The sequence below is a fragment of the Crotalus tigris genome, unplaced genomic scaffold, assembly GCF_016545835.1.
Source record: "Crotalus tigris isolate CLP2741 ecotype Arizona unplaced genomic scaffold, ASM1654583v1 scf7180000018371.15429387391:27106975, whole genome shotgun sequence".
Lineage (NCBI taxonomy): Eukaryota > Metazoa > Chordata > Lepidosauria > Squamata > Viperidae > Crotalus > Crotalus tigris.
In genome coordinates, this window is record NW_024096970.1 from 7,252,797 (window position 1) to 7,277,723 (window position 24,927).

Sequence of the window (24,927 nt, forward strand, 5' to 3'; positions counted from 1 at the left end):
GGTGAGATATTTGTTACTATCTATTGCATGTAACATTTATAACTTAATTCACCTGAGCCAGGTGAACATTAATGACAGCTATTGAGTTAGTAAATTGCATAAATACTGCTAGATCTGAAATTTATTTCTATCAGCACCTGAGGGAAATAAATGGATTATTGATCCAGGTTGAATATAACTGTCTGAATTGTGCTACTCGGCATCTACTGGGTTTTGTTAGAGTTAAAACAAGATATAGGGCCCGGAGTGGGGCATACATAACTGGATGTGACTGATAAAAGGTAAGAAGATCTCATCTCTGCCCCATCTCTGTCTTGGCTCCTGTTTTTAGCAGTTTTAATGTTGAATAATTTTAATCTTTTAAATATTTTTACTTGTTTCTATAATTTGTAAGCTGCCTAGAATAACATAGTAGGGGTGACAGGTGGCATAGAAATTTAATAAATAAATAAAATAAAAAATATGGCCCTTTACTGGGGCACTGTACAGAATATTGCCAATAAAGTAGTTCCAATGTGCATCGTTATGGAAGGTGAGTTTCTGACTGCCTTGAAATATGTTCTGGATACCTTCTTCTGAAGAAGTTATCTCTGGATCCAGAGAAGCTAAATAACTATCAAGTTTATTTATATTTGCACTGCCTATATCCTAGCTAAATTATTTTAAATCCATTGTTCATCTCTTTTTACCTACATTGATTAGACATGACATATCCCCAGGGACAAGGAGGCTGGCCATATACAATCTCAATATACAAGAAAGGGAACAGTGAAGATCCAACTAACTATAGACCCAGCAGTTTACTGAGTGTACTAGGTAAACTATAAACTAAGAATATAAATTAGAAGTTTTAAGACTGCATAAGATCTGAACAAGAACAAGCTGGATTCTAAAAGTGCTCCACATTTTTGTATTGTACCATGTTATACATAAGCACTTGTACAAATTAAAGTCTCTCTTGTGCATAACCTTTGTCTTTAAGGCTGGATTAATTCCATTTCATGGATAATCCTGTGGGAAGGGTTTCAGAATACAAATATTGACAAATATCTTTGTTCTCTATTTGGATACCTTAAAGTGAGGTGTGACTTGCCTGGGTAGCTATTCAGACTCATAAGCATAGAGAGAGAGAGAGGCTGTTTAATTTTTATATTAGCTTCATGACAATGGCTTAAATCATCCTGACTTCCATGTTTCTAACATTTCTGGCACAGAATCCCCTTTTCTCTATTTGGATGATGCAGCAATCATCTTGCATACTCCCATTAGACTTAGAAGGGCCATACAGGAAAAAAGAAATAAGCTGAATGTAAATTACAAAAAATCTATTTTTTTTTGTATTCACAAGACAGCCACAGCAATACAGATGGATAATAAATAAAATAAAAATGAACAGGTGTGTACCTTCACATATTTGGTAGAATACACTTTTATGTACAGAAGATTTGGAAAGGCTCCCAGGAATACATAACTCTAGCAGCTTCAAAATTATCAGTTTTTAAGAGGTTTTTACATTAAAGGAATGGAATTAACATTTCAGCATTAAAATTGTTTGAAACTAAAACCCTTGCTCAGAGTCTATTCAGACCCCAGGTAGAACTTTATATAAAGGAAAGCATACTGAAACGCATACAAACAAAACTTTTAAGATCCACCTTACTGCCCTAACACAGTACTCAGACTGAAGAGGTAAGGTCATAATGTATTGGCTGAAGACTGCTTTCCTATGATATTAGAAATAGAGGATTTTGTTTGAGACTGTCTTTTATTTACCTTTCATGTTCTGTAAAAATGAAGCAGTAATGTTAAAAAAAAAGCTAGATTGGTGATATACTTAGTATAGATCTAAGAACCCTCATGCAGACAGTTCAACATTTGTCAGGGGGCCAATCTTGGTAAGCATGTTTCATGGGGTAAACTCTTGGAAGAAGTCCACCAATGACTTGGTTTCTCATGAAAATGACAAGGCATGTCTCCAAGCCTGTTTAAACCCTCTTCAAAAATTCAGTTCATAAATTCATCTAAAATGTTAATTTACTTTTCTAAATGCAGTTAGTTTTGTGAATTTATATGATTCAAAGCATAGGAATTTGTGATTTAAATGTTACCAAAATAAACCACAATGAACATAATATTCGAACAAACAATTATGGAACACAAAACATTTTGTTCTACAGGGAAAGGTCATCTTCTGGGCACATCACCAAGTAAATGACAGCTTTATCATTTCACACTAGTTGCAATGCTTTACAATTAAATAACTTCACTCCCTAAAAATGCATCAAGAAAATATGCTAAAACAATACGGCTTTTTCCCCTGGATGTTTTTTAAAAAAAGCAGTATGCATTTAAGCATAAACTGATGCTATAAGTATAGGCAGCTTTACCCATAAATTATAAGAGATTATAAAAAGTAACACACCATTAACATTTCTAACAATACTCTTAATTATTATATGGTCAGTAATTACAATGGTTAAAGGAGGATAACTGTGCTATTAACAAGAGAGCTTATTTATGTTGGGAATGAATCTTATTTCTCCATGACTAAGGGAGCATAGATAGCCATTCAAGCAAGACATGAACATCAGAAATGCCTATGAGTTTGGATTGGAATTGCTAATATATTTTGTTTTTAAATTATATCTGTTTTTAAAATATATACTGTTCCGAAAGCTATTTGATTGAACAGATATTTAGCCTGCATGAATGTAAAATATTCAGGCAGTTTAAATGTTGACTATGCATTCGCTGTTGGTTGTAGATTGTTTTTTTTTTTCTGTCCAAGTAAAGACCATAGAGCTTGATTTCTGAGTAATCATATTAAAGATCACATTGGAAAATATATCTACAAATAAAAAATCATAGAAAAAATAAATTTGCTAGATTTTAAGATAAAACTTTTAGACATTGTAGAAATTGAGTTCTCGTGTGATTTCAGTATGCTACTTATCATTTGGTGCACAGCAAGCTCCACACTTCAACTAATATTTTTAGATGCAATTTAAAGAGGCTTCTATATAAATGCTAGCCTATATACCTAGCTAGCCTATATACCTAGCTAGCCTTATACTATATAAGTTTATAACCTTATTAATAGCAATAGCGCTTAGACTTATATACCACTCCAGTGATTTACATGATTCTCTGAGCAGTTTACAAATGTCAGCATGTTGCCCCCAACAATCTGGGTTCTCATTTTACTAACCTCAGATGGATGGAAGGCTGAGTCAGTCTTGAGCCCATCAGGATCAAACTCCTGACTGCGGGCAAAGTTAGCCTGCAATACTGCATTCTAACCACTGTTCTGTCACCAGAACTCCAATCCTGAATGTAATTTCAATATATTTTCCTTCCATAGAATCCAAGCAGTGTGTTTAGCTTACAATAATTTTGTTACAACTTGTGCCTTGAGATCTGAGATTTTGGAATATTCTGATGAATAGCACTTATAATGGGAAAAAATGTAGAGAACTGCATTAGATCTTGGCTACAAATGCTTGTAGTAAAGGCACAGAGGTTACTGTGACATGAAAAGGTAGGCAAACCCTGATATTAAACTTTAAACTTCAAGTCTTGCTTCTTTAAGAGTTTCAGCTCCTATATACAGTATATACAATTAACTCTCCCCTTTTATCCTATCAACTGATTTTAAATTACAATCTTGTCTGTTAGAAATAGCAAACTTCTATGAATCATTTTTTATACTCCAGTATTTGCAAATATTGTTTAGAACATAACAAAACAAGCTTAAGGCACAGGCCCACCTTTTATTTAACATTTGATAGTACATAAAACATTCATCTGTGCAATCAAGTGCAATGACACAGGACAGTATGATATTCCATTTATATTCCTCCCATGCTGCAAATTTTTCTACTCAAAGAAACAAGGTGTACACACACGCGCGCACACACACACACAAAATGTTTGCATTTCAAGGATATTGTAGGTAACATACATTTTAAACTATTTTAGTTTAATTTTCTAGAATTTAAAAAAGGAAATTAAATTTCTGAAGTGTACAGGGATAGAAGAAATGGTAGGCTAAGTTAAATAGTTAATTTTCATAGCAATACAATAGTTGAACTATGATCTTCTATAAGGATGTAATTCTAGCCTGCAGAACAAATTGACTCCATGAGTTAAAAGGCCACATCTATTTCCTAAAAGCTTTTATTACTGATAAATCTTATAGTATTCTGTTTTGAGAGGCAAAGGAGTTTTCCATTTTCTTTTATTTGAAATTAGTAAAATAAATCACTTTACATGAACACAAGTGTTCATGATTAGGATGAAGATATAACCAGTTGTCCTATTTGTAACAAGTCCAGAAGCACAGACATGTGACTAGAGAAAGCAACATCTTACAAGAAGTACAGTGAAAATTAATCAGAAGGGGTTTTTTTTTAAGCAAAACGGCTCAGAAGATTAAGGTTCTATCAAATGAAATGATTATATAAATTTCTATCAAAATCATTAAAATGCTCATTCTATAGCAAAATGGGTATTATGAGGTCAGCAGATAAAAATCTTAAAACAAATTGATACACAGATGACAAATGAAGAAAAGAATCAAATCTAGAATAGTATTTTGACCTAAAATGTTTAAGTAATACAAATCCCCCATTTCACATAATAAAAGAATGATTTCATCTATATAGTAACATCTAAATATATGTGATTAAATTTATTGAATGCTACTGATAAATTTTAAAAAAATGTAAGCCACTTGTTTGTCACAGGAACATGGTCAAGAGGCAAGGCGAGGTAATTTCACAATGGACTGTGAGGCAGCTATCTTGACTTCTAAATCAATCACAAACATTTTTGTCAGAACTAGAGAATCATTTTTAACTCTTTCTTATTAGTACTTTAAGTGTCAAACATTATTAAAAAGTATGGCAAATCATAAAAAACAATAGCTAGTTATAATTAAGGTATTTAGAATGGGAAATGTAACAGTCAGTCAGTCTGTGTCCATATAAAACAGACATCTTTGGCACTTCTACTATTTGTGCTCCCAGTGATGAATCTATTAATATTATAATGTGAAATGTTTATGGTACCTATAGTTATCTAAAAAAAAACCCAAAATCTGATGCCTAGAATATCCCAGATTGCAATGTTAAGGCAATTCATTTTCTCTATGGCAACGTAGCCATGCTGGCTTTAATTAGCAATCCAAAAATTTGAAAGTGCTAGGAAAGGGAAAACTACTATACATATAGCATGAGCTGGAAATATGCAAGTCATATTTTTGAATTGCAGCCCCCAACATCTTTCATTTTACTTCTTATTCCTAATTTAATTAAGTAGAATTTTCTTACATTATGGCAATGCCTGCCAAGATAAGCATCAGACTTACAAGATATACAGCAAATATAATTTTAGTAATATATAGACTGAACTGCTATATCAGCCTTCTCTGATCCAATGACCTACAAATATTTAAGACTATATTTCCTAACATTCCCAGTTGTTAGAGATATTGAGAGACTCCCAAAGATTCTATTGGTGAAGACTTCTCTATAGTCTTTACAGCAGCCTTTCCCCAAAAGGCACCCCTTAGATGTTTTGGAACTATAACTCAAAATATCCCAGCTACCATAATAATAATAATAAATAAAGTTGATAGAAATTGTGGGAACTAGAGTCTGAGCTCATAGGGATAATGCCAGATTGATAATAGACACTTGTAGAATTCATTTAGGTTTAAGCAATTATCAGAGCTTTTAGAAATTCAAACAAGGATATGGCCTTTATTCTTTGATTAGCGGCTGGTGCTACAAGACTTACAAACAGACAAGATTCTAATTGTTTCATTGTGAATTATAAAGTAGCCATGGAGTTTGAATTCTAGTTTCATAACTGCAAACTAATCCACTTTAACTAAACAAAGACTACTCCAGTTTTGAACAGATAACCTGAGAAAGCAGAAGAGAAAATCCTTAAATAGAAATTTGAAAATAGTACGACTGTTTTAAATCTAGAAGTCTATATTTATAATATAAAGAATCATGAACTCAATTCTATGAATCCAGTAGAACTTCTAACAGTAGGTCCAGTAAATCATATGGCATGACATACAGGTATTTAAAAAATCCACTTTGAATGTTTTCCATGCCAGGTTGCAAAGTCTACAAGGGTAATAAAAGCCATTTCCTGTAGTTTTGAATTCCAATCAATTGTCTCAAGTACAAAACCATTTTTCCAAAAGAAGGAAGAAAACCTGTTTTGCTTCAGATGTTCTGGACTTTAACTTCTGTCACCTCTAACTAGTATGGTTAATTCTAGAAGGCACCAGTTGTCCTACCCTTTTGAAAGAATTATAACAGGAGATTTTGGCACAATCAAAAATGTCCTGTTTCTTAGTAAATATGTGCATTTCTGCTATTACAATAAGCATCCAAGGAAAGCTATTATTTGGTAATAAAAAGCTTTTGGTATGATGGAGGATCAGACTAAATGGCAAAATTATATTGCAGGGCCTGGTATTTTTAATATTGTTTTCTGACAAAAATGCAGAATTTATGAATGTCTTTTTAGTATTTAATGTTACAACCTGACATTTTTTCACACTAGGAAAATAATTTCAAAATGTTTTAAGTTCTGCAAATTAAATATTAATTATATAACAGTTTCATGGATCTCTAAATAAACTAGCACTTTTTAGCACCATATTGAAGAAGCATGTAGTTTCAAATATTTTTTTTTTTTACAAATACTTCAGAATCCATTAATATAAAACCAGCTTTTTGGAATTAAAAAGGATTCCATTCTTCAAAATTAAGCATTAAATTATTACATGATGGGAATTGTTTGAAAGCACATTGTTGGATATGCTAAACTGACATTTTCTAAAATTATAGTATTAACTGATGTTCTAATGACAACTCATTTAACCAAATGGAGAGGTAATAAAAAATAATAATTTGTCCTCTAGCCTAAAAAGGAATTTCAAGCACTTTAATAATAGAAATTTTAGAAAAAAATTGCAAAATAAATCTAACTTTAATTCTAAAATTACATTTTATACAATGAAATAAAGTTCCAAATAAAAGACAACTGTGATTTATTAGATTCCCCCATGCTGTTCTATTAATATTACAGCATTGTAATTAGAGGTCAGGCTATAATAAAATATCCTATTTTCAAGATGATTGTGTTAAATAAATGATTTTAAAATAATATTGTCATTGTAAGTTTGTTTTGATGAACATACACTTAAAAATATATTATTTTAACCAATGTTCTTTAGCCCAAATAGCCAAATAGAGTTGTTCTATGGTCAGTGTGATGTAGATTTTCTATTTAAGGTGAGAAAGTCTTCAATTAAATCAGTGTCCTCTATATCTGTGCTCTTCACAAAAATTTTGATCTTCTTTTCCTAGGTGATATGCCCTCTTCAGATTTTATTGTTCCATTTACGAAGTTAGCTATAACACAAAAAAAAGATAAACAGAATATTAGGATTGGGATAGGTGGTATTAATAGCTATACATGTAATAAACAATGCTTTTATTTCAGAAGTATAAGTTGGCAAATTGAAGATATTTAACACATACAACATATTTAAGTTAGGAATGCTAATACTTTTTATGGATTATATTAAATAATGTTTTTCATAGAGAGAATGGCTTCTATTTCATTTTGCTTCTATAACCTACTCTACACAATCTTTTTATGTAACAATGGATAAAGTGTGGGCAATGATTAACAAGATCAGAGCTACACATTTTTCTTACCTGAGGCAACAAAAAACGTAATCAATGGAAATGGAGGAGATCATGTGCAGAACTAGATTGTTTTGTAATGACAAAATAAGGCCTTAAAGCTTGCACAAATTTAAGGTACACATTTTACTCCTAAATCTCGCAAAAAAGCAAGTACAAAAGACTGGGAAGACTGTGGGTTAGCCATCACTCCTTTATGCCCATATTGGTGGATTAGCAAATAGTTGTATGCAAAAACTTAGGCATCCCTGGACAAATAGTTTTAATCTGTGATTGAATGGAACCTGACACAACCTCTACATGGTACAAAGTTAAAAATAACATCTTTTTACATCTTTTATGTGCTGTTATTGCAGATTCAAATTAAAAAGGGGGGGGCAGGTACAGAAATTTGCATATCTTTTCAATCAACAGTTTATAATAATTCTTTTGGTAGAAATGATAGTTTCCAAATCTTTTTATTCTGGGTTTTGAATGCACTTCCCCACTCTCCCTTACAGAACTTTTTTAGCTCAGAAATCATCTGAGGACCACAAACATCATTCCAAAACTTGTACTTTAAGTCCTGTAAGTGTCCTGAATAGTTCTGTGTAATTTCCATTTCTTATAAGTGATTCTTATAGTTAGCTGAAAACATTTATAAAAAATATTTGTACAGATTCCTGTATTGAGAGAATTGTGTTCAAATTCAAACCTGCTTAGCAGAGTCTGTTAAACAAATATTCACATCTTGAGAAGCTGGAAGGGTTATGATATAGTTTGACCTGTAGAATTGCCTTGACATGTCATGGGGAACAAGTGACCATTTAAATCAGAAAATGGCTTCATGGGCCAAGAAATAATCACCCGACCCCTAAAGGCCAATAAAGAAAAAGAAGGGGTTCTGTCAGGTTTTGGAGCAGGAAAAGTTGGGTGGGGTCGGAGAGAGTCAATGATAGTCTTAGATGAGGGGTTAGGCAAGATTAGTAAATTAATTTTGTCTGTATTTTATATTTTTAAAACTGTGTTGTGTTCAACTTAATTTATTTTTAGCACTTTTAACAACAAAATTTAAAAATTCTGGAGTTAATCATTTTTTTATTTTTAATTTATTTTATTGATTTATTAAATTTATTTGCTGTCAATTTTGCTGTCATGCAACTCTGGGTGGTTTACAGTTGGATAAAACTGTAGTATAAAAATTAAAACAATACAACACTGAAGCAATAAATACATTAAAATTAACGAGAAATAGCTAAGATGGCAGAGGGATATATAATAGAGTGGAGGTGAGATCTTCTAGTTAATCCAGTAACCACCTCCAGGATGACCAATGGCCTTTTAGCACCTATTTCCACTTGGTTGAAATACTGACTCCCAAAGTTTTTGTTTGGCTTCGCTTTCTGTATTTAGCCCATATAAGATGAAGATTTTCCCCTCAATTCTCTAATGGTTTCCCAAAGGGCTAGTGTAGAAGGAAGAAAGTTGTTGATAATGAAGAGGTAGTAGAAGCAGTAAGAAATTTTCTAATCATTGTTCACCCCTAGGAATGTGTTTTCTCAGAACGAAAGCACCTCAGAGGATGGGGCTAGTTTGCCAATTAGGACACCTTTCCTGGCTAATTATACACCTAATGAGGGAATTACCTTTTGGGGCACTATCAATAATTCTACCCGAATAATCTGAAAGGGTTACTTTTTCTGAATCAGTATGCAACTGCACATAATTAGTAAATCTTCATACAAATTTGTAGAAAGATGTCACCTTCCATATTTTATGTCTTTCCTGTATAATTGGGCAGAACTGACATGCTCCAGATCCCATCCAATAAGTAATCGTATGAATTGGAACTGGGAATCATGCCTTTCTGTTGTTGTCCCTACCCTCTGAAGGAACATTTGCCCAGAGATCTATTTCAAACCTGTCTGAAAAAGCCCTTAAAATATGGCTCTTTCCCAAGTCTTAGGTTAGAGCAGTGGTTCTCAACCTTTCTAATGCCGCGACCCCATAATACAGCTCCCCATGTTGTGGTGACCCCCAACCACTTATACATCACTGAGTGCCAGGGGTGTGGCCAAAGAAAAGGGGAAAAAATGGCGGACAGCCTTGTTTGGCGACCCCCGTGAAATGGTCGTTCGACCCCAAATGGGGTCCCGACCCACAGGTTGAGGACCACTGGGTTAGAGTGTGTTATCACTCCCATGTGCAGTATTGGCTTCTGGCCTGTGTTTTTCTGCTTGTAGTTTAAGTAATATTTTTAACATTGTACACTGCCCAGAGTTACTTAAAAATATAATACAGGTAGTCCTCACTTAACAACTGCCTGGTTTAGTGACTGTTCAAGGTTATGAATGTGTTGAAAAAGTAACTTTGTGAATGGTCCTTTGATTTTTGCAGTGTAACCAGTCACGCGATCAAGATTTGGGCGCTTTGTAGCCTGTGGGTGCTCACAAGTGTTGCAGCATTCCATGGTCACATGATCATAATTTGTGTGCTTTACAATAATCTTGCAACTAACAGAATCAATTTGAGAAGGCAGCAGTAACATTGCGACTCACAATTAGGTCTTGCTTAATGATCGCGGATAACTACAGGTGGCTTGACAGGTGTGGTGAAAGAGAGGTCATAAAGCCATATGACGTCTTAATAACTATTGCATCACTTAGTAGCAGAGTTGTCAGTCCCAACTGTTAAAAAATGACTATCTGTAAATAAATGTTTAACTTTGTATTATATAAAAATCATGTCAGATTTTGATCATTTAGAGGTAATAATAACATTCTATACTACAATTCTCCATCCAATATTTAAAAAGGAAACAAAGTGGTGTTATTTAACAAGCAACTGTCACTCTAGTAATGTACATTTGTGATTTTGATACCAGTAGAAATATGAGGGCTATACTTACATCTGCAGGACTCTTTTTTTGTTGACTTAATTTTTGTGTTTGTTTTTTTCTTAGGAATTTGATTCTGTGCATGTTCTCTCCATTTCTTTAACTGGAAATTGATGAATTTCCACATCATCCAAGCCTGAGTCAAACAAATTGCGGCCAGACAGCTAATTCTAATTAGTTTAACATAAAAAGTTATAGAGTTAGAATAATAGTGTTAGGGTTTTTGAGATAATCTCTAAAGATTATCTCAAAATAATAAATAAATCCAAAAAATAAAGTTACTCATACAATCCAAATGCTTTCTGATTGTAGGCTAGCACATATCATATGTCTTTAAAGAGCATACATTTCTAGATACTATGACATATGTTTAAGATCATGGCTATTACAGTTGGAAACTGTATTTTGCATCAATATTGCTCCAATTTGCATGTGCTGTATCAAATAGCTGAAAATTTCTTTTCCAATAAGCATTCAAGGCAGAAAGTATATGAACAGATGATATATAAAAATTGGATTTTATTTAAATTGTTTTATTTATAAAACTTTAACATGAATATATATATTTGAATGCATTTGAAAATCAATTTGGTCTAGAGGTTAAGGTACCAGGCTAGAAATAAGAGGCTTTGAAATTTAATCCTGACCTAGGCACAAAGCCAGCTGGATGATTTGGAATCAGCCACTCTCTCTTAGTCTTAGAAATGGCAAACTACTTCTGAAAATGTTACCGAGAAAACTACTAGTTTAGCCTGTTGTCAGGAAACTATAATGATTGGAGGGCATCCTTCCTCAAAAAAGGCATGTATTGGAAAAATAAAGATAGCTATGAAGTTTACAGTCGTACCGCGTTTGCTATTAGGGCACATAAAATGCTGAAGTTTCATATGTTACAAAGAATATAGTAATGCATTCTTATGATTGTTTAATATGACCAACATTATAAGAATAGACTGAAAGTTTCTGAGATAGGTTTACATGTTATCTTCCAAAATAAATGGTAGTTTAAATAGTAATAAGAATAAAGAAAGACTATTTTTCCTAGCCACAATTTTCTACTTTTGGATCTGTGAATGTAAAGAATATTCTAAAAAAGTTATTCCGTAAAAACTTATACCTAATTGTGAGTATATTGAAGTTTCCTTCTGCTACAGAAAAGCCAGAGTTTTCTGCTTTTGTGAGACCAAATCCAAAGGTGAGAACTGACAAAGTCAGGGTCAAAAGACGAGCCATTACAAATAAAAGTGCCCAAAGGGTAAATCTGAAAAAAAAGACAATTATTTCGCTATCAGTTGCTTTATATCATTAAATAATATGAGCACAACTGTATCATGGGTATGACCAATAAAAAAAACCTTATATTTTTACTATACATTGTAAAAGCATATCCATAACATCAGGCATGATAACAGAAAACATCACTTTTAAAAACAGTAACTACCTCAATAGAATAAAAGCCAAAGAAGAAAGCAAATCACTTTAAAGGCATAAGACAAATAAAATTCAAATCTTAATTTTAGTTGAACAAAAGCACTCTTAATAATCAAACATGTATTTAGCAAGTGAGAAATCTAGGTCTGTGAAGAATGTCTGCAAAATCAGTATGTTTGTATGAAATTTTCAGGAAGGCTAAGTGCTTTTTGAACAAAATTTGAAATTTTTAATTTTTTCCCCCAAAAACAAAAATACCCCAGTGGCACTGAAAATGTCTTACATTAGCAAAACAATGCTTATTAGTGAAATAATAATAATAATAACAATAGTAGTAGTAGTAGTAGTAGTAGTAGTAGTAGTAGTAGTAGTAAAGTTGGAAGGGACCTTGGAGGTCATCTTGTCCAACCCCCTGCTCAGGCAGGAAACCCTATACCATTTCGGACAAATGGCTGTCTAGTCTCTTCTTAAAAACTTCCAGTATTGGAGCATTCACCGCTTCTGGAGGCAGGTTGTTCCATTGATTAATTGTTATAACTGTCAGGAAGTTTCTCCTTAGTTCTAGGTTGCTTCTCTCCTTGCTTAGTTTTCACCCGTTGCATAAAATGGATTAAATAAGTAGTTGATACAAAATTATTCAACAGGGCATGAAACTAAATTTGGAGGAAATGTTTTTAGAAATTCCACTGAAAATGAAGAGTGGATGATAGGTAGAGATCATTTTAGTTATTTGTGAAAAGTCTTGATCTTTCTTGGTGATATATTACAAGCAAGACCTTTAAGACCAATCTTAAATGAAGACAAGTTTTTCAAGTAATCTGATTCTAAAATGTTTTTTATTTTTGCAAATATAGTAAAAGAAATAATAACCTACAGGCTGACAAGGACTAAGAAAACTGTAAAAAAGGAAACTACATTAATTATCTGACAGTAACATGAAAATTTAAATAAAAACAAGATTACCCTTTCTGTTTATTCTCATCACTGAAGTAGAATAGACGTGAAGCGTGAAAAATGAGCTCTACAAGATAATGAGGTATCAGCAAAATTAGACCCAAGCGCTGAAGGCTGAAACAGTAAAAATAAATATTTCATTCTGAATAGTATTCATTCATTAACAATGTTCAACAGCAATGAATTAGGTTCAATGTATCTTACATATAAGAGAATTAGTTGTGCTATCAGGATGAGCATTCTATGGCTTGTTAAGCTATGATCAAATCCGATAGATTAACGCTGACACAAATATACTAAATATTTTTTCTTAACAGAATATTGACAAATAGTTTTTGAGTTACGACTGCAACTGAAACCAGAATTTTGGTTGCTAAGTAAGTTGTTAAGTGAATCGCACACAATTTTACAACCTTTTTTGCCATGGTTGTTAAGCAAATCTGGTTGCCAAGTGCCCAAATTTTGATCACATGACTGTGGGTTGCGGTGACAGTCATAAGTGTGAGGAACAGTCTCAAGTCACTGTTTTGAGTGCTGTTGTGACTTTGAATGGTCACTAAGCCTATGGTTATAAGTTGAGGACTACCTGTAATATATTGAACAGTATTTTATAAGATAAATCCTTGATGGAAGTCTAGAAATATGATAAATAATACACAAATAAATACACAAATAAATAAATAAATGCTTACTTCAAGATATAGGCACCAGATATATGGGCAATATAAAGACAAATATAGTGCAACTGTCTTGGAATATCTTCCTAGAAATACGGAATGGAAAAGATGAACATGTTACAATAAAAGCAAACATTTTAATATGTGTTAGTGTTCCTTGTTCTGTACGGTTTTGCACTGTAATAACTTATGAATAGCTTTCTTATTGAAAGGAAGTTTTTCAATCAAGTTTTTCTTTTCAAAAGCACCATTAACAAGGGCATAAATAAGCTGAGTGCCAAAATAATATATTGCATTATCTTACCTATCCAACAATATATTCCTATATAGTATGACTCTCTCACCAAGTTGATGGAAGTACTTTTCTCTCCATTATTATTTCTTTTCCTTATTTAAAGTATCATGCTATATTATTATAAATTAAAGTAAATAAAAGAAATATAATGCCTGAATTAAAGTTACCATTTATACCTTTCTAATCTTTTGGAAGTACAGTTCTGGAAGTGCATGGAGCCAATAGGCAATTTGGCAAATATAGAAGAATTTAACCTGAAAACTAAAAAGAAAAGTATATATATAAAAGCTGTATACATAGCATTCAATAATTATCATTGCCATTCAAATCATCGTAAGAATTAAAAGCCATGAACCCAATTTTAAATTGTTTAGGTAAACCAAAATTGTTCAAACAACTTCATAAATTGTTTTTATACTCCCACTTTCCCTCTGTAATCTAAGATTGGAAGGCAAGTTTGGAATGGCTAAGCTTAAACCTCAATAAAGTATTTCAAACATTTTCAAGAAAGTGTTAACATTGAAAAAAAAATCCATTCTTTTTGGACAAGGAATGGGCAGGTAGAGAGGAGGAGGTCAAGACTAGAAGTTAAATACACAGTGAATATCACTAGAATCTGCATTTAAATTGAAGGATTTTAAAGAAAATAATATAAGATAAAGTATGTGAATAGTTATAGAATAGTAAGAGATATAAGATACTAACTGTAAAGACTTTTGCAGCAAGCAATTGGAAGAACAATGTACAGGAGACTAGTTGAAACTTACACATACATTTTTATACATAAATATACATGCCAAAAGAATCTAATACTAATTAACACTTTGTAGAATTCACTGTCTAAAAACATTCATATCCTATTATAAATGCTTTAAAAATAGTTCCTTGACAATTGGTTCATAGATCTGCCCATGTTTCATCTCTAATACTCAGATGCCTGGGAATTAATAACCTAGATATGTTTGTTAATTTGAACAAGCAAGCAAAACGCCTAGCACAAATAAAAGAACAAATAAAAAAGCTTACAACATATGAGAATGAGGGTAATCCTTCCATAACAAAGTTGGATTTGTTGTAAATTCTTCCTAAGGAAAAAAATATAAGGTTAAAGGATTTGATATATTTTAGGCAAATGTTCATTTAAATTAATTTCCAAAAAGATAACTTGACTTACTTACTGCAGACAAAATACTTGCTCCCCATACAAATGAAAACAAGTAGAAAAAGGCTAGTTGTCCTGACTCATTGAATTTGCTATGTTTTGTTTTTGACAAGTGGAGACGTCTATTAATTTTCTAGGAAAAAAAATAACAAACATCAGAAGTATTAATTTAATCACGTTCAATTTTTTCTAATGAATATGTTATCCTCCTCAAGAAGAATGCTAGATTATCTCTAGTTCAGCATTTATATCCCAATACTACAAAATGCTAAGCTGGACTTTTCTCTTCATATTACTTATTAGACAACTGAATATTAAAGCATGACCCACATAGTCTAATAACTGCTGTTTAAGTATTAGAAAAACAAACTACGTATAAAGTAAATTACCACTCTTTGTGCCACACAGGCGTTTGAGTTTCACAATCCAATCTATAACCCAAGACTATATACAATGCCCCAAATGAATTTGTCTTGGATCTCAATTGAGACATTGGTTTTGTATCTATATACCAGGGGTGTGAAACTGCCGGCTGCACCCACCCCAGCTCCGGCAATGCAAAAAAAGTCACGATATGTTGCGACATGTCACATGAAGGCAAGTTTGACACCTGTGCTCTATACCAACGATGGTGAACCTTTTAGAGACCGAGTGCCCAAACCGCAATCCAAAACCCACTTATTTGTCGCAAAGTGCCAGGGCTGCATCAGCATTGTGGTGCCCTCAGGGGGGATGGGTGGGCATGACTGGGTGGGTGTGGCTGGGGTGGGCATGGTCACTTCGATGTTGCTCATGGGGTGGAGGCCTGTGGGGGCCAGGCAGGGTTGGGGGAGATCCAAGGGGTCTCTGGCAGGTGGAGTGGTGGGCAGGGGGTGAGGTGGGGCAGGGTAGGGGTGCCATTGCTGCAGGGCAGGGCAAGGCAAGGTGAGGCAGGGAGGCTGCTGCCAGACACCATTGGCCTCCGCACACAGAGGCCAGCAAGCGCATGAGGGTCGATGGTGTCCATCAGCAGCCACAGCCTACCGGCCCCTCGATCGGCGCACTCTGGGGCTCCGCAGCCCACTGCCAATACTAGGCCAGGTGCCAGCAGCAGGTGGAGTAGGGGAGGGGGAGGAATGTGATGCAGACCGCCAGACAAGCCTACTCAGTCCCATTTGTTTTTGCTTATGGTTGGAGAGCAGGTTGCTGCTGGTCATCTCTTCGGCCCCCTTGCAGATCTCGCCCTTGGCCCGTGCATGGAGCCTGTTCTTCTCGTCTAGCCGACGCACCTTGGCCCCACCTCAGTCCACTGCCACCAGCAGCTCATGCAGGTCCATTATGCCACCTCTGCTGCCTGGAGCGGCAGCCCCGCCCAGCACAAAGGAGGTGAAGTGGCCAGCTAGCAAGCTCAAGTAGAGATGGTAGAGAACACCCACACCAAGCAAGCCAAAGGCCACCCTGAGCGGGGAAAGCCGGATCCCCATCGGCGCCATGGCCCCCCAGTCCCAGCTGGATTGCATGCTTCCCCCCATCTGTGCTGGGCCTGGGCAGCCACAATGCCAATGGGGATCCGGCTTTCTCTGTTCAGGGTGGCCCTTTGCTTGCTGGGCGTGGGCATGCTCTCCCACTTCTTCTCAAGCTTGCTAGCCGGCTGCTTCGCCTCCTTTGTGCTGGATGGGGCCACCGTTCTGGGCAGCAGCGACGGCCTAATGGACCTGTGTGAACTGCTGGCGGCAGCACGCGTGCCCAGAGACGGCTCTGAGTGCCGCCTCTGGCACGCGTGCCATAGGTTCGCCACCACTGCTCTATACTATGCTTTCACATTATCTTTCTTAGTGGTTCACAGTTTGCATGCTGGAACACACTAGGCTCTGAAACACAATCTGAAATTGGTTTTAGTCTTAGTTTGTGTGTTCTGATAAGCATATTTTCTACTCCCGAACATTTTCAGCTAGGATGTGGCAAAGAAAGGGGAAGAGAGGGTAGTGCAAGTTTGGAATGCACAACTACTATATCTTTGCATACCATAAACTGAGATATATATCTCTAAACCAAATCTATTGACCAATACAAAATATAAGGCAGCTGTTGTTTTCATTCTAGAATAGAGGATAGGAAGACAAAACAGGAAGTGAAGTTTTCAAGGAGTCTTGCAGTGGTTTATTTATGACTAAGTTTCTGATTGCACATTGCAATGCAGAGTCACAGAACAAGCACTGTAGTTTTATCCTAGTATAGAAAGATATGAACCATGTCCAAACTTCTACATTAGACTCATTGCTTGAAGATTTTTCATATTTGGACAATGGCTGATTTTCAATCATGCCATGTTTTAATAACATGCCATGTTTTAATAACATGGCAGAATTCAATTTTTATTTAATACTTTAACATTTATAGGACTCACACTTTTTATACTTAAAATAAAAACAGCAACAAAAAAAGAAAAAGAAAAAAAAGCAGAGTGTAAGATTTTAACATAATATATAATAAAGAAATAATGAAATTACCTTTATCAGCAGATTGCCTAGTTAAACTTGAATATTGAATTACTGAAGAAATAAGGAATCCATTCATTGATGGATATAATTTTTATTTATTTCAAAAGAAATTCATAGTGTGGTATATAATTTTTAGTGAAGTTACCATAGAAATCATATTCATAATCCAGTATAATTTGATTAGGGATTCAACATGCTGAAAGCTGCCCATCTTGCCCACATGCCAATTTTCAGAGAACCACATATTAAGTTCTGGTCCAAAATTTGGGAAAGGTTCAAATTCTGAATTACTATCCAGAATATAAACTGACATGGGGTATGTGAAATATTTGACTAATTATAAAGCCATGATATTCAATGCTATAGAGTCAAAAACTGGTCAAATATCAGATAACAAATATCATAACTCACGTGGCCATAACAGATATACTTAATTATGTCCAAAGGCACACCTCTTGGTTCTTGTCTTTTCTTACTTTTTAAACATTTTAGGTTCTATTTAAAAAAAAAAGGAAGCTAGTAGGATTTAAAGTAGGGAATCAAGATCATGTAGGTCTCTTAGCCACTATCAGAAAATAAAAGAGGAAAGTATGTCTATCTGTTCCAAAAAGCGAAAGCTGAAATAATAATGGCAGGCAATATTCTTGATAAGTAAATATAAAGGGCAACACCTTTACTTTTTTTGCTTTCTGGTAAATTTTGAGTGCCACTTTGTGAAAATTTGCATAACATGCTTTCAAAATTCACACCAGCCCATTTACTTTTAGGAAAAAATGCAATCCAGGGCAATTTATTCATGATCTGCAGGTAGACTATTGATTCTAAAGAAATACCCTTCTGTAATGTAGATACATGGTTGATAATGAAAAAATCTGGGAGATGTTTATTAGATATTATTAAACATATATAAATATAAATTATTAAATTTACATATTTTTCAGAATTCAAGGCACTATTACATGCTCACATTTCTATTTTTTCCCACAATCATTACCCTTTGTGCTGGGTTGAACTGAAGCTAAGGGATTGGCCCAAAGTTACTCAATCAGCTTTCATGCCTAAGAGAGGACTAGATCTTCTGATATCTTGATTTTCAGTCCAGTACTTTAACTACTATACCAAATGGGATCTTATATCTTTCAAATCCAATAGTAAAGCATATTATTTAATAAATGCATCTTGAAGAAATTGGAACTGAATTGATTTCACATATTCACATTTATCTAATAATTGTAAACTTACATCTAGTATATATTCCTGAATCACTGCATGCAAAATAATGGCTATAAGCATGTAGAAGAAGATGGTGGCCATGTCTTTTGGACCATACTCATAGAAATGAACTGGGTCAGATCCATCATCTGAAATGCACAATATCTTACTATTAATAGCAGTACAGGCTATACTTAGAATCTTATTATACATCAGGAGAACATGCAGAAAACAAATTTTCAACAGTGTTTTCCCCTTACATTTTTGCAATAAATTCTGATTTAAAATCTATAAATTCATGTTGTACATCCTTTAATATGTTTTTATAACATATTCATTATTCGGAGAAAAACAGCATAACAGAATTTTGTAATAAAAATGCAGAGAATCAGGCTATACAGTAGCATTTAGGCAAAATCATTTAAGACCGCAACCCTACATATAATCTAGCACACCTACACATGCACATATATACATTTGGAGGTGAATAATCTAAGTAAATATGTAGAAGACATTACTGAAAAATATTTTTAAAAATGAAAACCAGACATAGAAAAGATTTTATATTTACCTATGTTGTATGTAACATTGTATTGTACAGTTATAAACATGATGGCATATTTGGATGTAACCTAAAATTTAAAACAGAGAAAAATAAGTTATTAATCTCTTTGCTATACACTTTTTTCTGAAGTTGCTATTAAAATTTATATTTATTATGATTGCTGCAACTATTTAAGTTTCATTGTTGTAAAATTCCTCCCAGCAGTGATGGCATTTCTACAGCCTAACAAAACAGCCAATTTAAGAACTGAACAAGACTGGAGATGATCTTATTGACTACTAAAGGATCAAATTTGAGACATAGGTTTTGAAAGTTTAGTTATCAAGACTAATAATACAAATTGTTGCATATTTTTCCTTGTTTATTGATTAATCAAGCAATCATACTGGATCACAATATAGTACTTATATAAAAATACAATGTAAAATAAATACAACATATCAGGATACACAAATAAAACATATCAGGACACAGAAAAGCTGTTCAGTAAAATATTCAAATAAGATCATCACCTTGACAATTAACTTCAAAATGATCTAATTAAGAAGTTCACTGATGAATGACTTCAGCTATAAACCTGTCAGTCTTTTTTACTGCCCACCATGTGTATCTTGAAAGAAGTAAGGCAGCCTATTGATGGGGTCCAGTGAGCTGTCCTGTTGATTAGTGGCTCTAAATCAGTGGTTCTCAACCTTTTTAATGCCGCGACCCCCAACCGGTCATAAGTCGAGGACTACTGAACTGGTGCAGCACTGTTTGCAGAATGGGACTTTTGGTGGGCTCAGCAGGGCAGAAACAGCCTGGACAATTCCTATTGGCTTTTCAAAGCCAATAGAATTAGACTCTATTCAAGAGAGTCTATTCTATTGGCTTTCAAAAGCCAATAGAATAAAAGGGAGTAGCACAGCTAAGGAAAAGGGGGAAAAAAATGGCGGACTACGTTGTTTGGCGACCCCCGTGAAATGGTCGTTCGACCCCAAATGGGGTCCCGACCCACAGTTGAGAACCGCTGCTCTAAATGCTGCCCTTTGGCTGAGGTATATAGCTGGCAATCAAATACAGTATATGTGATATTTTAATGCATTTAATGGAATTGCCTGTGATTTACAATAGAATTCAGGAACTCAAATCTCTCTGGTTGAGGTTGTTCTTTGGCCCTGTGTCAGGACTACTGTTGGGTATTTGTCTAGTCGGAAAGACTTTTATTCTAGGCCAATCATTTTAAGGATTTGATGTTAGCAAGTGTCTCTATGTCAACCTAAACACCATACTGAAGGCCCTCTGTTTCAAAGTGCCCTTGGTTTGATGGCTGTGCATTTGTTCAGTGACCAAAGTTACTACAGTGCTGAACAAAACGGTAATTACAGTGGATCCTTGAAATTATAGCCGTTGCAATACTGCCCCCCCCATCTCTGCCTTTTTGCTGGCCTGCACTCTGCCACTATCTACCCCGTTGCACCCACTAACTTTCAACTCCTCTTCTGAGCTTCACATACATTCTGATCTGGAATTACTGATAAATATTTAAGTCATTTGTTGAATTATCTGGAAGTCACCTATCCTTAATCTCAACTGTTTCATCTTGGAGTCTTATATCCAATTAATTCATTGGTATCTTATTTCTTTTCAGAATAACATTTGATATGCATATATGTACATGCAATCAATCATGTAACACAATACTATTGGCTAATAAGAGAGGAAAAAGAACTGAAAGAATACATAGTGTGTATAAATATAATTTAGAGTACATAAAAATGCAATGGTTGTGAGCCATCCAGAGTTCCGGTTCTAAGATGGATGATCATACATCTATAATTTTACAAATGAGTAAAATTAAAAAATAAAAAATAAAAAGATTTTCTCATTCTCAAATGGTAGTAATGGGAAAAAGAACCGATTAAGACAGCTATTTGCAATCCCTTCTACCTAAATGCTTTTTGTTACTATTGTTCACATTGTTTTTCTGCACAGCTTCATATAATGCTTTGAGCTATAGCTCCTTCAGTGATATTTTTAAATAAATGGCCCAGAAGCATTAGTGGCAATAAAGTTTCAACCAGTCTTTGTGACATGCCAATTATTCTTTTAATTAAAATAATTTCTGAAAATAAATCAAAAAGTTGAAAGGGCCAAGGTGATCAATGAGCATCAAAGGTAGTATCAACTGATACACAGGTAATCCTCAACTTACAACAGTTCATTTAGTGACTATTCAAAGTTAAACGGCACTGAAAAAAGACTTATGACCATTTTTCAAACTTATGACAATTGCAGCATCCCAACAGTCATGGGATCAAAATTCAGACACTTTGCAACTGATCCACATTTATGATGGTTGTATTGTCCTAGGATCGTGATCCCCTTTTGCGACCTTTTGATAAGCAAAGTCAATTAGGAAGCCAGATTCACTTAACAAACACGGTATTAACACTTGCAATGATTCACTTAACAAATGTGGCAAGAAAAGTTGTAAAATGATGCAAAATTCACTTAACAAATGTCTCACAGAAATATTGGGCCTAATTCTGGTCATAAATTTAGGACTACTTGTATGTACCAAGTTCTATTTTGAGAAGTAATTTTATGATAACTGAAACCAATACAGTCTACTGGTTAAGATATTAGATGATCACAAAATAACTTTGGGTCAATCATTCTCTTATTCAAATTTACCGTATTTATTACTGTGGGGACAAAGTAGAAGATATATCCCATTATGCCAACTTGAGTTCCCTCTCAAAAACAATTTTTTGGAGTAACACAGAACTGGATTCATCTGGATCAGGTTCTCAAAATGTGGTCTGGAGATTTCTGTAGATCTTCAGATACATATTTTAAAATGACTCACTCTTAATTCCTAGTAGTTTAAATATGAATAGATATAATGCACAATGCCAAAGCTCTTTGGGTCCTCAAATCACTTTTAAAAACATAAAGAGGTCCTGAAACTAAAACGTTTTAAGAACCATTTATCTACATCAGCCTCTTGTCAAATGTAGGAATTTATACCTTAGTGTTTCCTAACATAAATGCATAAAGTTTAATTCTCTGAATTCCTCAGTCAACACAGCCATTGCTGAGAATTCTGGGAAGTTCATACAATTAACTATGTCTGGATTAGGAAAGACTGTTTTTAGTTTCTGCTTATAAATATCCAACAAAAGAGATTCTACTAGCAAGCCAAGGCCACCTGTTCCACTGCTGAAGAACCTGGGTCAGGAAATTCTAAAGTGCATCAAAATCCTTTTCTTTTTGTCAGAATCTTGCTCTATCTTCTATGTAGTAGCCAACAGGCAGCATCCAAAAGGACTGATAATTCTTCAAATATTTTATTAGGTTCTCCAATTATATCATTATTTCAGTTCTTCCCAAACTAAGCTTAATTCCTTCAACAGACTGATCTCTGGATTTCTTAGCACCAATTTTACTTTAGTTCAGATATGGCCCAGTTTGCATTTGAAGAAGAATATCAACATGACAAAACAACTTAAAAACCATACAATAAGTTTCAAATTAATAGTGGAGGAAAGGGGAAACACAATTCAGGGAAAGCTTTAAAAAGACATGGTTTCCTATATATAAACCAAATTTATTATATATTTATCTTCCTGTTTTCTATAAATCCTAACATTGTTCAAGGCTTCATTTTTAATTAATCACTTATAACAGCTTTTTATTTAAAGAAACAAATGTATACTTGTGGCAGTCAGTCCATATTTAATATTCGGGTATTAAACTTCCAGTTCCATTCTGTGGCTTGGTGACTCAGGGAGTGAATATCATTATGTAAATTTAGACACCCCTGAGACTTGGCTGTTTATAAGCTTATCAGCAAGACATGAGACTGTGATTGTCATAGGGGATGCAATTGGATAAGTACCTTGTATGTCAAGATTAGTCTCTGCCAATAAAATGTGTAAGCAAAAAATAGTCCACTTAATTCTTAATTCAGCATTAACTCTCCTATACACCATTGGGTCTGTAAGAGATTTATCTTGTTCCAAATAAATATGGTCAAACTCACCAAACGCCAAGCTCTCCAGTGGAATTATCTACTATTAGTAGCTATCAAACCAATTAAGATCAGCAGTATGCCTAATGCTACTGCTTATTCATAAGGACCAAATCCCAAGCATAATCACACAAGCCCAGTAGGAGCAATATCACACTCTAGAGTCTAGACCAGGGGTAGGCAACCTCGGCTCTTTATGACTCATGGACTTCAACTCCCAGAATTCTCGAGTCAGCTGACTCAGAAATTCTGGGAGTTGAAGTCCATGAGTCATAAAAGAGCCGAGGTTGCCTACCCCTGGTCTAGACTGTTTACGATATTTAACTTACAATCTATAAACTCTTCCTAAACCAGCCACCCACCCGTTTTGGGAAATCATTCTTCATCTTCCAAGAACACTTCATTTTTATATGAAACCCAGGATTGTACTCCAGGGCTGAAAATTAGTACTAGGACCGAGTCCTAACACCGTCACCAGTTCTAAAGGGAAACAAGAGGACAAAAATGGGAAAAGACCACTGTACGTCCCATTTCATATGATTTAGTACGATATTAAACGAGACCCATTTCCTTCTCTATGGAATAACGAAAGACTTAACTATTTTTCTACAGGTATCGCAAATTGGTCAATTATACATTATTTCCCTCTTCCCTTCAGCCTTTGAAAGCGGCTTGGCTGGCTTGCACAAATTATCTTCTCAGTGAGACTGCCAGTTTAATTCCCCTGCTCTTTGGCGGCGGAGAAGAGAACCCAGGCAGGATGCCTAGCGGCTATAGCTTAGCCTTAGAAGTTGAGGATCGGCCTTGCCAACAAGCATCGCACAGGATACGCCCGCTCCTTATGTACGTCAGCATGTAAGAGGGGAGCGCGACCGTGAGAATTAGCAGCCTAAGGGAAAACAGTAACAGGAGAGGAAGCGCCAGAGCTCGAGAGAAGGGCGGGGCCGCACTTGAACGGGGGGGAGGGAGGAAAGGGGGCGTGCCCGAGCCCGCGCGCTGCCGCTTCCTCCCCGGCCCTGTATAGTAAGGATACCTCGAACATGAGCCCCAAGAGGAGGCCCATGGCCAGGCAGGATACAGCATCCGCGTGGTTCTGGATAACGAACTCATGGCTCAAGACTGGCGGACTCTTGTTTTTCTTCCGCAGTCCCATAGCGGCAGAGGTTTCCGAAAGTGGGAAACTCCAGGACCCAAGTTGAGGGTGAAGTACGGATGAAGAACTGCAGCTCCCCTACTCTCTCAACAACCCCTCGCTCTTCACCTCACGCCCAGTAAACACCAGCGATTCTTTTCCCTCCCCCCCCCACTCTTATCCGCCCTGCGTTCCACGCTTGGCCAATCAACATGCGGGATAAAAGTGAGTGATAGGTTCAGCAGCTAATCGCCAGTCTTAAACTGGGAGGCAAGCTTTCTAGGGGTGGAGTTCCAAAGAGATTCTGAGGCTGGTCAACGGTCGAAACGGCAGCGGGGGAGGGGAAAGAGAGGGTGCGTGTGAGTGGCCTGAATTTTGGCCATTCAGAGGCTC

General features: G+C 35.2%; 1 protein-coding gene across 2 annotated transcripts; it reads right to left on the reverse strand.

Annotated features, from left to right (window-relative positions):
* Nucleotides 1-3,750: 3,750 nt before the first annotated feature.
* On the reverse strand, nucleotides 3,751-24,703 carry LOC120311591 (translocating chain-associated membrane protein 1-like 1). 2 transcript variants are annotated; one of them, XR_005557668.1, is made up of 12 exons: nucleotides 24,436-24,703; nucleotides 19,394-19,454; nucleotides 18,853-18,971; nucleotides 15,147-15,263; nucleotides 14,995-15,053; nucleotides 14,145-14,229; nucleotides 13,689-13,759; nucleotides 13,006-13,110; nucleotides 11,729-11,872; nucleotides 10,624-10,781; nucleotides 10,274-10,420; nucleotides 3,751-7,439 (listed from the first exon to the last, which is right to left on the reverse strand). XR_005557668.1 is itself a non-coding variant. In XM_039351263.1 (11 exons), the coding sequence occupies exons 1-11, from the start codon at nucleotides 24,553-24,555 to the stop codon at nucleotides 7,366-7,368; spliced, it is 1,113 nt and encodes a 370-aa protein (XP_039207197.1). In that variant the 5' UTR covers nucleotides 24,556-24,701; the 3' UTR covers nucleotides 3,751-7,365. The 2 variants fall into 2 exon arrangements, 1 of the variants encoding a protein (XP_039207197.1); XM_039351263.1 differs by lacking the exon at nucleotides 10,274-10,420 and having other exon boundaries at nucleotides 24,436-24,701.
* Between the last annotated feature and the right edge of the window lie 224 nt (nucleotides 24,704-24,927).

What these genes read in the sequence shown, in the direction of transcription:
- LOC120311591 (XM_039351263.1), bottom strand. Translation starts at nt 24,555, where the DNA reads ATGGGACTGCGGAAGAAAAACAAGAGTCCGCCAGTCTTGAGCCATGAG. An exon ending in CAATGTTACATACAACATAG is followed by an intron (nt 18,972 to 19,393) that starts GTAAATATAAAA and finishes TGTGCATTTCAG; the next exon opens with ATGATGGATCTGACCCAGTT. An exon ending in TTCAGGAATATATACTAGAT is followed by an intron (nt 15,264 to 18,852) that starts GTAAGTTTACAA and finishes TTTTTTTCCTAG; the next exon opens with AAAATTAATAGACGTCTCCA.